The sequence below is a fragment of the Schistocerca piceifrons genome, chromosome 2 (assembly GCF_021461385.2).
Source record: "Schistocerca piceifrons isolate TAMUIC-IGC-003096 chromosome 2, iqSchPice1.1, whole genome shotgun sequence".
Lineage (NCBI taxonomy): Eukaryota > Metazoa > Arthropoda > Insecta > Orthoptera > Acrididae > Schistocerca > Schistocerca piceifrons.
Window position 1 is genome coordinate 556846510 of NC_060139.1, and position 13938 is coordinate 556860447.

The 13938-nt window shown below is 43.0% G+C and overlaps 1 protein-coding gene across 3 annotated transcripts in view; it reads right to left on the reverse strand.

Annotated features, from left to right (window-relative positions):
• The window catches only part of LOC124777213, a 482077-nt gene that overhangs the window by 17413 nt on the left and 450726 nt on the right, over positions 1-13938 (reverse strand). For all 3 annotated transcript variants that reach the window (XM_047252529.1, XM_047252528.1, XM_047252531.1), the window contains one exon: positions 12659-12792. In XM_047252529.1, the coding sequence (XP_047108485.1) occupies positions 12659-12792 (134 nt within the window). The remainder of the gene's footprint in view (positions 1-12658; positions 12793-13938) is intronic.

A 13938-nucleotide genomic window follows, 5' to 3' on the forward strand; every position in this document is an offset into this window, starting at 1 on the left:
CGAGTAGAGTTGCTCCGACAGATGATGGTCATGTGGTTCCTGCATGGGCACGTCTCCTGGTGGCGTCAGTTCTTGTGCTGGCACCGATATGATGGTGAGAGGACTGCGTTCTGAGTAATGAGAGATTCCAGTGTCCCGAGTGTCAGGTAGAGCTGAAGGTGGTGTAGCGGCATCCGGAACAGGCGTTGCCAGCACACGAGGCTGCAGCTGGTCCGAATGATGCACTGCAGCACCCATGTCCGTCTGGATTTCATACAGGTGTTGGCCACGGTGTCGTAAGATGTGGCCACGACTCCATTTTGGCCGCCTTCCATATCCCTGTACCCATACAAGGTCATCGGCGGTGAACTGGCCAAGCGAAGGCACCCGCGGCCGTGAGGTGGAAGGCCACAGAAGATGAAGTAGCATGCAGGGCTGTTGGCCATGTAAGAGCTCAGCCGGGCTGTAGTTGACCATGGGGGTGAAACAGTAAGAAGCCAGAAATTGAAGAAGCGCATCATCAGCAGCAGAAGAAGTCAGGAGTTTCCTCATCTGAGCCTTAAATGTGCAGACCAATCATTCAGCCTCACCGTTTGACTGTGGATGGAATGGAGGCGCCGTGACATGCAGGACACCGTGACGGGCACAAAAATCCGCAAAATTGGAAGGGGCAAATTGCGGACCATTATCAGTGACAAGAGTAGAGGGAAGGCCTTCCAAAGAGAAAATGCGAGCTAGAGCATTTATGGTTGCCACGGTGGTAGGCGATGTGCAACGGACAATGAAAGGAAAGTTAGAGTAGGGTTCAATAATGAGAAGCCAATAAGTACCTAAAAAAGGTCCCGCGAAGTCAGCATGAATATGCTCCCAGAGCTTCTCAGGCGAAGACCACGGTGACAAAGATGACTTCGGGGCAGCGGCCTGTGACACACAAGGGCCGCTTGGCAGCAACGATGTGTGCGATTTCAGAGTCGATGCTGGGCCAGTACACATGACAGCGCGCCAGAGATTTTGTGCGAGAGACATCCCAGTGCCCTTGGTGAAGGAGATGCAAGACTGAAGCACACAAAGACGCAGGTACCACAACACGCGGCGAAGCATTTTCGGTGGAAAGGAGGATAAACCCTCCCCAGCCGTGAGGTGGTAACGCAAAGCGTAGTAGTTCCGCAACGGATCGGAAGTCTTAGCGGACAGACAATCTGGCCAACCCTCCTGAATACAGCAAAAAACCCGAGAGAGGGTAGGGTCAGAACCCGTAGCAGCCGCCAGCTGGTCCCCGGTGATGGGGAACCCGTCCACAACCCGGTGCTCATCAACATCCAGGTGGAAACACAAAAGTTCGTCCCTATCGAATGCCAGATCAGGACCCATGGGAAGGGGAGACAGTGCATCAGCATTCGCAAGTTGAGCCGTCGGTCGGAAATGAATCTCATAATTGAAACGAGACAAGTAAAGAGCCCAACGCTGGAGGCGGTGTGCAGCCTTGTCGGGAAGTGACGTTGATGGATGAAACAAGGAAACAAGTGGTTTGTGATCTGTAACAAGATGAAATTTGGATCCATAGAGAAAAACACCAAACTTATGAAGAGCATAAAATATGGCCAAAGCTTCTTTTTCAATTTGAGAATACTTTTGTTGGGCATTCGTGAGTGTTTTGGAGGCATAAGCAATGGGTTGTTCAGAACTGTCAGAAAAATGGTTTTTTTGTAAATATTATTTGTATTTTACGCTGGGTCTTGCCTAGGGAAAACTGCTATCGAACGATTACATCGATAGGTCGTGTGAAGACTCAAAGTGTGTAGGATCTTTGGTAGTGTTAACTCTGCCGCGTGGAGCGCGAGCAGAGCTGTGGGAGTCTGGCTGGAGTAGAGAGTGGAGCAGGTGTGTTGTGTGACGCTCCCGCGAGTTGCCGCGCTTTCGGGGTTTGGCAGCATGTAATTGCGCTCGACTCGCGATGATAGTTTCTGACATGGTGTCGTGGACGGGAAGCATTAGCTAGCGCACATCAAGAGCCCATTTCGCCTGGTGACCGTGTCGAGAAGAAGGCGCGCCAACATCCAGCTTCTGCAACAGCGACGGCCGACAATGAGTGACTGTCGCCACCTCCTCGATCGACGGCTTCAAACCTTCAATCAACCAACAAGGAAGACTAAAAGCACGTAAAGTTTCAGAACTGTATGGCAGACCTCAGCTTTTCAAATTGTTCCATTTGCCTCGCAAAATTACAGCAACTTAGCATGAACCTTTGTTGCTCATTGTCCCAATTGCATTGCCAAGCAGGGTCCCTTCCTTTTCCGAAATGAACCCGAGTGTCGTTGAAATTCAAACGCCAGCATAATTCCATTTCACTGCTTTAATTTCAAAGTTCAATTTTAGTATTCATAGCTGGCTACAATAGGTAGATTACAAAGCACAAATTAAGAGTGCGAGTTTTGTTACCGTATTTTAGCTTACCTGTGACTGCAGCTCAGCTTGGTACGTATTAAATTTTTCTATTGTTAACTGTTCAGAATCGTTTAATTCAAGTTCAAAGTTAAATTTCTTCTTTCTAAATTGCGTAGATTCAAGTAGCTTTAGAAATGATTGTTGAGGTAGTCCAAGACTAACTGTATTTCGATGTGCTTCAGAAGGAAAGCTCACTATTAACTTCAGTCACTAAATTAACTTTCGATTTTCCGGTTTCATTAATTCTTTTGCTAAATTAAGTGTAGCGAAATTTATTACTTCTGACAAACTTTCAGTTTTCACACTACACGTGTCAACCTTCAGTTGCCACGCTTCTAGTGCTAATTATATGTGTAATAACCTTTCTTTTTCAGTTATTATAGTAATTGTCCATAGGACTGGCGACCGTAATTTCCCCCAAATCTCAAATATCTAATTACCGCTAGTTGATTGTTAACGTAACGGCCGCACATTTACTTTCTTTATTAACTTTATCCCTATTTCAAAATTAATTTCCACCAGTTTCACTTGCATTTTTCCTTTCATTTAGATGTAACCCTTTCCTCCCTCTTTACCGACAGGTTAACTTCGGTGACGATTGCTTTTCCAAAATTCCCATTAGGTACACGCGGTTTCATTTTTCACTGTCATTAAGGTCGATAAGTGAGGGGGAGGTTACATATTGATAGAGGCCGAAAGGCGTGTTAAGGACCAGAAACTGCCGGGAAGCAGCGTCGAGAGGAAGTTGATGATAAGCTTCTGACAGGTCAAGTTTAGAAAAATACTGCCCTCCAGCAAGTATAGCGAACAATTCTTCAGGTCGAGGCATAGGGTAAGTGTTGATAAGGCATTGAGCATTTACAGTGGCTTTGAAATCGCCACAGAGACGTATATCACCATTTGGCTTAGCAACGACAACAACAGGAGAGGACCACTCACTGGAAGTGACAGGAAGCAAGACCCCTGAAGCAGTGAGATGATCCAGCTCCCATTTGACCTGATCACGAAGGGCCACAGGAATGGGCCAAGCCCGAAAAAACTTAGGCCGAGCAGTGGGTTTGAGCATGATATGAGCTTCAAAGTCGTTTGCATGGCCTAACCCAGGAGAAAAAAGGGACGAAAATGTTGTCAACAAGGAATCCAGTTGAGCATAAGGAATAGCATCAGAGACGATATTGACAGAGTCATGTATGGAGAACCCAAAAACGCGAAAGGCATAGAAACCAAAAAGATTCTCCACATTACTATGGTCGACCACAAATATGGGAACAGTGAGAACGACAGATTTGTAAGATACCTCAGCATCAAATTGTCCCAAGAGAGAAATCTTCTGTTTATTGTAAGTCCGTAATTGCCTAGTGACTGGTGGCAGGATTGGAGAACCCAGCTGAAGATACGTCTGAGAATTGATGATAGTGGCAGCAGAACCAGTATCCACCTGCATGCGAACATCTCGACCAAGTATTTCGACAGTGAGGAATAACTTCCCTGAAAGGGAAGAAGTACAATTGACAGACAACACAGAATCAGAATCAGTGTCATGTTCATGAACATCATGTATGCGGTCGGATTTGCAAACGGATGACACATGACCCTTTTTTTTCATTTGTGACACACGGCCCAACATTGTGGAGAATCTTCTCGTGAATGTTTCGTAAAACACCGCGGACACGAAGGAAGTTGTCGTGGGTTTTGCTGCAGTTTCTTAGAGGTTTGTTTACGGTTAGGCCGAGGCTGCGCTTGGGAGCGTACTGTGGCCGCGTCGGCCAGCGGGGACACGTCACACACTTCGTCAACATCGCACAGAGGTTGTATTTCCCCGACATCGCCCCATGCCTCTATTTGTGCTCCAGCGGCGTGAGAAATTTCAAAAGACTGAGCAATGGATAGGACTTCAACTGGAGTCGGATTTTCCAACTGTAGGGTACATTGCCTAACTTCTTTGTCGGGCACCGATCGGATAATAACATCCCGTACCATGGAATCGGAGTAGGATTCTTTGTGAACTTCAGTAACGAATGACACTTTCTACTGAGGCCATCAAGTTCAGCAGCCCAAGCGCAATAGGATCGATTCGGTTGTTTTTGACAATGATAAAAGGCAACACGAGAGGCTACCACATGCGTTTGCTTTTGAAAATAGACGGACAGGAGTGAGCACATTTCAGCAAAGCACAAAGATGCAGGATCTTTCAAAGGAGCCAATTGCAACAACAACCGATACATTTGAGGTGAAATCCATGAAAGGAACAGAGATTTACATGTTTGTTCGTCCGCAACATGAAACGCCAAGAAGTGCTGTCGAAGACGTTTTTCGTTATCAGACCAGTCTTCCGCCATCTCGTCGTAAGGACGCAATGCAGGTAGAGACAACGATGAGAGACACCCCGCATTTGATGCCACGATGAAATCACGAATCGCATTTGTGAGAAGCGTTTGCTGTTCTATGAGACCTTGCAATAGTTGCTCTAAAGTAGCCATGGAAACATGTGGGTCAACGATGGAAAAGAAAAATCCCATCCTCGACGCCAATTGTAATAACTTCAAGTTGAACAAATATATTTCAAGGAAGACACGATACATGAAAGTCACAGATCAAGTAAACAGAGTAAGATGTGTGTACACTTTAACAGTCAAATCATAACTGAGACCAAGTCTAGCAGCCGCTGGCTGGCTGGCCGCTTAGGCGGCGCTGTTGCTGCTTGACTGGCAGACAGCGCTGCATGCAAAGGACGCGCATAACAGCGCGGCGGCACTTTGAAAGATCGACGAGTCACAGCAGCTATGATAATGGCATACATGCCCTCCCAGTAAGGTAGCTTAAAGCTATCAGACTTATTGGAGGTTGAAAAATAGGGTTAGAGTTGGGAATAACGTGGTGTATTGGAATCCTGAGAAAAAAAATTTGCTTTCAGAAAAAAGTATGTTTGATTACTTATTGAATGCCCCTTTTATTCCATTCAAACTCAGAATGGTTTCAAGAATTCTACAGCAAATTTATGATGAGGACATTTATCTGTAGTTATTCTTTTACCTTTCTTATATGCAGGAGTCACCAGCAGTTTTTTCCCCAATCACTTGGGACTTTACCCTGGGCGAGAGATTCATGATAAATGCAAGTTAACTAAGGGTCCAATAATGCAGAGAGCTCCCTGTAAAATCTAACTAGGATTCCATATGGATGCTACTACATTGCTAATCATCTAACTATCTCCCTAAAATTCATTAGAAAACCACAATAAAAATATTTAGTAACCTAAGAGTGATATCTTGTTACCAATGATCTCATTACTTTGTCTCCCCCCCCCCCCCCCTCTCCCTTGACAAGTGGTGACATAAGGTGCCCATTGCTATAAGAAAAGTAATGTAATGGCTCAAACACTGACAGCCAGCAGCACAGCCCAGCAACCAAAACAGGACTGCAATTACTGTCCAATGTGCTGCCAGCTCAGCAGCATCAACAGACACAGCTTCTGCAGCCAGTGCATTCATGTGAGGGACAACACGTGGACTTGTGTCTCACGACTGACCATCCTTCCGATTACGCCACACCAGGCCATCGACCCTGCTCCAGATGGTTTACATGGCCTCAATACAGGGGACCTTCCGCAATTGTCAGCACGTGTAAATCGGATTTAAACCACTAGGACCAGCCAATCAGGAGGTGATCACAGCTGGGCTCTCTCTGATGATACATGATGTGTGTTGGTCATTCTGCATCTATGACACTTCCTATGCTGGGCCGTCAAAGAAAGACTGCTGCCTGGGTGACCAACTTGGGCACAGGGATGTAACCTCAGCACCATGCCACTACCCCACAGTGGTCTGCTGCCATCTGCCGACATGCTGCTACTGTCCGTGGGAAATGTCTGCATTGGCACACCTGTACCAGTGTGCAGAGGTGCGAGGATCACCTCCTGTCATCTGTGGTCTGTCTGTTTTAGATGTGCTGAACCATGTTTGTTCGTATTCATCAATAAAATCTTCTATCAATTGATTGGCTGCTTTCTTCAGCCGCTCCATCGCCAACCTCCGGTGGGAAACCACTCACCCAGTCCTACCCTGCAGTAAACTGCTATAATATTGGTGTCAGTATACTTTCTGCAGCTGTAAATGGTCACACAACACAGCACTGAAGGGAAGGAAGTGCAACTGCAGTGGTACTCAGCTCAAGTTTTTTGCCGGCAAGTGGTGTTTTATTTTGGGCCTATCTCATTGTGATTGTCCTTTCCTTTGTATTTTGCATATACTATGCATAGTGGTGGTAGTCCTGAACAAAATGGTTGTCCCTGAGAAACCAACAACCCAGAAGACAATTCAGCATATATTAAATGAAGTAATTTAGGTTAGAGCTGACAATGAAGTTGTGTGTAGAAAAGTGAATCATTTGAAGGATGAAAGATGGGAAGGGTCATATTCAGGCATGTTTTCACATGTCCTTGATGCTAGTATGGTTGCATTGGTGGCTGGTCCCTTTTGGACACTTCCATTATCATTAGATGCCTTTCGGTCTGAAAAACGCACCAGCGACTTTAAAATGCTTATGAGACAGAGTTCTGCAAGGCCTGAAACCAAAACAATGCCTAGTATATCCAGATGACATAATAGTTACTCCAAGGACATCTGGGAGCACATGGTGCATCTGCAGGAAGTATTTGAATGGCTGCGTGTAACTTCCTATTGCAGGAAAACTACTATTTAGGTCACATTATTGGCAGGACAGGGTATGTACCAACCCACAGCTTGTGTGAGCAGAAAAAGATTTTCCAATGCCCAGCACAGTAAAAGAAGTACATGGGTCTGCAAATTTCTATAGAAAATACATTCCAAACTTTGGAGAGGTAAGCAAGATCCCTTAGGCATTTGTTTAAAAGAAAAAGAGCTGTAAAATTTAGCTGGATTCAGAGCTGTCAAGAAGTATTTGAATGGTCAAATGGATTACCAACCATGAGTCCTGTTCTGATATTTCCAGACCATCAACAACAGTTCATCTTGTCCTGTCACTCTAGCAACCATGCCCTTGGTTCTATCCTGAACCAAGTGGTGCATGGGAAGGAACACTTCATAGCCAATGCTTCCAGGTAACTGAATTAAACAGGAAAAAAAGTGTTCAATTTCAGAAAAGGAAATGCTGGCATTAATTTTTGGTATCACATATTTTCTAGGCTATCTTTATGGGAGACATTTTAATGTCATAACAGATCACACTACACTGAAATGGCTTCTAAAATTACAGGATCCAACCAGTAGGGTAACCTGCTGGACCTTAAGGCTTAACGAATTTGACTTTGAGGTAGTGCATCATTCAGGAAAGTCTCATGGTAACGCTAACGGAATAAGCTGCAAAGTACACACCATAGAATGCCCCAGAATAAGCACAGAAGGGTAGCACAGAACTCAGAATGCAAACACCAATTGTCAACAATACAAAAAACATGCAAATTTCAGCTCTGATGATGATTGAGTGCTTTACAAGCAAACACAATTTGGCTGTCGTATTATTGTGCCAGTCTGTTAAGGGGACAAAGCATTGAAAGAAGTCCTCGATTCCATCTTAGCTGGGCACATCAGATGATGAGCCATGGACTGCAGCATTGTAGAAAATTACTGGTAGCCACAGGGAAAACAATATGTCGTGCTACGTAAAGAACTGCATCCCTTATGCTCAAAGAGCTGATCTGAGTCCTCCGCAAATACTCCTGTAAAGACTGTGTGAGGCATAGAAACCTTTTCAATTAATCAGCCTCACACTACTTGGCCCTTTTGTACAAACACCAGTGGCAAATCAATATGAACTAACCCTAACTGATCACATTTCACATTACTTGGCCATGATCACCATACCAAACCAGCAAGTACACATAGTGGCTCACGTTTTCATTAACTGTTGGCTACTGAAATCTGGCACGCCAAAAACAATAATAACTGACCAAGGCATGAACTTTACGTCTGAATTGTTTAAGCCGCTATGTTGATATTGCACATTAAGAAGTTGTAACTAGCGCCCTTCACCCACAAGCGAACAGAGGAACAAAGAGAATGCATAGGACTTTGAGCAGAATGCTAAGTTATTTTGTGAACAGTAGCCACAATATTTGGGACACCCTTTTACAATATGTTTTGAGTGTGTACAGTTCAAAAATCCATGTCAGCATTGGTCCTCCACCCAACAAGGCTGTTTTTAATATAAAAATTCCCTCACCTTTTTAATTATGTCAACCTACTCCAGGAGTGGATGTATCCTCTGTTCGAGACTTTCCCAAAAGCCTAAAAGTGATGTGGCATCAGGTGAAAGAAATGAACACAAAGGCTCTAGAAAGATGGGAAAATACACAATAAAAAAAGTGAAATTATCACTCCGGGCAGTGGGTTATGTTAGCAACCCCTGTTCTGAAGAGGAAAATGAAGTTCATTCTGCAATACCAGGAATCCTATCAAGTATTCAAAACAACACCCTCAGTTAATGTTAAAATACAACTCCCAACCTGAACTGTGTTAGTCCAAATGAGTAGAATCCACCCATTTCAAGAAGAATCGGAAGCACTGCCTTAATTGATGGTAGCTCCTTCCAAATGGGGAAGGGAATTGGGTAAAGAATGCAGGCGAAAAAAGACATAAATAAGCCAGTGATGGAGAGTATACCTGAGATTGTTCCAACACAATCCATAAATCTTAAAACAATGTGGTGGTGTCACAAGTTGACTGTTTGTAATTTCTTATCAGTTATGTATTATGGTTACGTTTATGTGATGTTATCTCTATGAAAAATGTTCATGAGGAACACTTGCATATAGTTAATAGGATTGAGAACTGTTAATAGAGCACTGGTGTATCTAATTCAATTTGATTGTTTTGTTTTGTATGCAGTTCACATGGAAGGTAGATATGCAGGCAGAATGTGAGTTGGTAGTGAGTGAGTATATATGTGACACACACTGGCTTGTAACTTGTTGAATATCCTTTATAAAGGATGTTCCCTAGATCAATTCAGTCATTTTGCGTAATGAGGTATTTAAGGAAATACTACTCTCCTCCTCGGTGTCATTGTGGTGCTGAGACATGTGAGTCACTGTTTGCCCAACAAAGTGAACAAATACGGCACCTGAGTCATGCGAATATACTCTGTCTTGCTCTGAGAAGCCTGCAACTAATTTCCCCAGGGAGCTCATTACAAGTGAAACTGAATTTTTCCAGAAGATTGTGTCACACTGACTGTACTCATTACCAAAACCAGCAGTAGCCATTGCCACCTGCCACGACCAAGGACATTTCGGCAGCACCCAGCACATAAAACTACAAAGTCAGGGATCGCTAATGAATGGTATGCAATGTGATATTTGAGGTTCCACTTTCTGGTTATCTGCCACCATTACCAGAACCACAAGTCTAAACACCAGCTAATTGTTGATTTACCAACCGACCTACCTATTGAAATCCTGCCCAAGGAAAACCAGTCTTTCCTGAATGCCATGCTAGATCCAACTCTTCTGACTACCCTGGACCAAATGGCAGCAGCACAAAATGGACATGTGATGATGGAACATCTACTTGATCATGAAAGAAAATAATGTAACAAACAACAAAACCAACTCATAACCATAGGGACTAGCACATCAGATATTTGTGTAATTTTCAGCATGATAAGTATCGTGTACTGCCATCTCAGATGTAAAGCTGCTCAATATTTACCCCTTACCTCCCTTCAGCCTACGGGTCCACAACAGTCACTGGCAAAGATGTTACTCAACCACAGAGAACAATAATAAATTGTGGAGAAAAAACCAAAGTGAGGCGCATACACTCAGAGCCGAAGGATGGTGGAAGTGAGATACTATATTTAGTGTAAAATAAAACAAAAAGGAGACATGCCAAAGTCTTATTCAAGCGATGAAGAAACAATGATAGATAAGGAAGTGTCTCTTTTACAGTCAGACCAATAAACCAGGAATACAGAGAACTGGATTAATCTAAGAAGGGAGGAAATGTAACAGATCAAACATAGACAGCAAGGACTGCAGCCCAGCAACCAAAAACCAGGCCACAGTTACTGACCAATGCTCTGCCAGCTCAGCAGCATCAGCAGACACAGCTTCTACAGCTGGTGCTTCCACATGATGCACATCACACAGACTCCTGTCACACGGTTAACCAACCTACTGATTACGCCACACCAGGCCATCGACCCTGCTCTAAATGTTTCGACATGGCCTTGATACAAGGGGGCTTCCCCACCGATCAGTATGTGAAAACAGAATACAAACTACCATGATCAACCCATCAGAAAATTGTCCCAGCTGGGCTGTTTGAGGATGCACAGCCTGTGATGGTCACAGCTGCATCAATAACACTGCCACTGCCAGGCCGTGAACCAATGACTACTGCCTTAGTGTCCAATATGAACACAGTGACATCACATCATTGCCAAAACGCTACCCTGCAGTCGTCAGCTGCCATCAGCACGCTACGGTAGCTGGGTTGCACGCTACAATCCATGGGAAATGCCTGCATCGGCACACCCATACCAATGTGCAGGGGTTCAAATATCACCTCCCATCACCTGCAATCTATCTGTTTCAGAAGTCTGTTCATGTTCATCAATAATGTTCTATCAACTTATTGGTTGCCTCCTTTGCCCACTCCACCACCAACCTCCAGCAGAAAACCAATTGCCCACTTCTATCTTGCAGTAAATGCTGCTACAGTAGATTAGTACAAAAATAATGTTGTCCTTCAGTTTTTGTCCAGAATGAAGAACGGAAATTCTAATGTTAATGCTTCTCCGGTATGTCAGGGTTGTATCCATAAACTATACTTTGGTTACCAATGACACTCTTCAAAAGACAGAGTAAAAGCTGCTCTTAAAACAGTTCCATAACATCCACACTTATAAGCAAGTCAGCATGGAGCAAGTAAGCATGAATTTTGCCACAATCCTCTCTGTTTCATTTTTTTACCATCAAAATTTGTTAACTTCAGATTTTACAGGACTTATAAGATGATAATCATCTTTCATTGGTGTTTCGTCATTTTACACACTTACACCAGTCATAAATTCAAACTTAACTTTGGTAAGCACAAGTTTTAAAATTTCATACACTTCCTTAACTAACTTTATGTATCTTGTAGGAAAGAAGAAAAGAGGGAAGTAATAGAAATGGGAGAGAATAAGTAGAATCAATTACATTTTAAATGCAAGTTCACATTATACAAAAATAATTTACATGTAACATTTAATGAATGAGGAGCTCGCTGCTTACTGTGTTCAAAAATTAATAAAGAAATGTATATTACTGGCTACTCCATCCATGAGCTGTCTAAGGATACTGAACATAAAATTGAGTGTTCTCTTAACACAAGAACTGAGACTTAATGTTATAACATTAATCCTGTGAATGGTGTATCGCAAAAACATTAGCCTCTTTTAAAAGTAATTTTTTAATGTGTATCAAACAATGGAAAATCCAGGATGGAATGTAACAATACCAGAGAAGGAAAGTTGCTACTCACCATATAGCGAAGACGCTGAGTCATGGTAGGCGAAATAAAAAGATTCACACAGTTAAAGCTTTTGGCCATTAAGGCCTTTGTCAGCAGTACACACACACACACACACACACACACACACACACAAATGCAACTTGCACAAACATCAGCAGTCTCAGAGAGCTAGACCACACTGTGAACAGTAGCAGCAGTGCATGATGGGAGTGGCGACTGGGTGGGGGTAAGGAGAAGGCTGGGGTGGGGAGGGGGAGGGATAGTATGGTGGGAGTGGCGGACAGTCAAGTGTTGCAGTTTAGACGGAGAGTAGGAGAGAAGGTGCGGAGGGAGGAGGGGGTAAGTACTGGAAAGGAGAGAAATAAAAGAAATTAAAAGACTGGGTGGGGCAGTGAAATGACAGCTGTGTAGTTCTGGAATGGGAACAGAGAAGGGCTGGATGGGTGAGGACAGTGACTAACGAAGGTTGAGGCCAGGAGGGTTACGGGAACATAGGATGTATTGCAGGGAAAGTTCCCAACTGCGCAATTCAGAAAAGCTGGGATGTGTATGATGCGTTGATATGGAAGAGCAGTTTCACATGGTATTTGTTTGAATTTTGTTTAATATTTACCTGCATAGTTGAGACAATATGAGGAAACATTTCCCATAGCTTGTGTATTTAGTAAAGAGAATTAGCAAACTGGTATTGCCACAGCCTGTATCAACTGATTTACGAGGAACATCATAATACTTACTTGTTCAAGAAATCTACAAACGTTTCAGCAGCTTTCTTGACAGTCTTGTCTTCTAGACTAACCTCTTGCCAGTCAAGACATGCACACCAATGAGCCTCTACATAGGCATCAGAACATGTCCGTTCCAAGGGAATCTTTAAACATGAAACAATTAATTAATTTCAAGTATAATGATATACTACAAAATACAGGCACTTGTTTAAAATTATTAGACCAGAATTCAAGTCAAAACAGATCTACCGAGTTTTAACAAACACCTTTTGTTAACAACTTTTTAAATTTGCAGTCAGAAATTTGTTCCACAAAAACTACACAGAGGAATGCAGCAAAACCTTATGCGAATGGCAAATGCTGCAGAAGAGAAGATTTTTCTCAAAAAACTCATGTCATGCATAGAATGTGGACAATTAGCTACAGTCTGAAAGGTTGAAAGGAAATGATAAGGTATGTAATAGAGCACAATGATAAACGGTGGTTTAGCCATCATAGAGTACAAATGAGGAACACATACAAAAATACAACAGTAGAAGATGTTAATGAAGTAGAGTCTTCCATTGTGATAAAACAATGAGCATGATCATACAGATTCATATGATATTTGCATGGTAGGAGCAGAAGGCTCATTACCAGGTGCAGCAGACAAAACTTGATAGTAAAGATGATTTATTTTAACTGACATAGGAGACAAAATTGCTTACATTTCCACTGACAGTTTTTGGGGGTTCTGCAATCTTACTATTTATTCTTTTCCTCCTTTTGTGTTGTAGTTCTAGTTCTAATATGCAAATCATGAGTCTCGAATTCTGATATGTCTGCATTTCTATGTTGTTATCAGTTATATTATAAACTTTAAAACATTATCCAAAATAAAAAGTGTAACACTTGCATTTAATAAGTTTAGGAAACCACAGGAAACCTAAATGGAGAAGGCCCAAATCGAAGTCCACTGCTTTTTTTTCCCTCTTTTTTCTCACTCTCGAACAGTGAGGAATAAATAACATGTTGTGTAGCAAATTTTTTATGGTAACTACACTGAGGTGACAAAAGTCATGGGATAGCGTTATGCACATATGAAGATTACGGCAGGTATAAAAGGGCAGTGCACTGGCAGAGCTGTTGTTTGTAATTAGACGATTCATTTGAAAAGGTTTCTGACATGATTGTGGCCACACGATGGGAATGAACAGACTTCGACTGTGGAATGGTAGTTGGAATGTAGCAATATCCCCGTCCTAGCCTCCTCCTTACCCCCACCCAGTTGCCACTCCCATCATGCATTT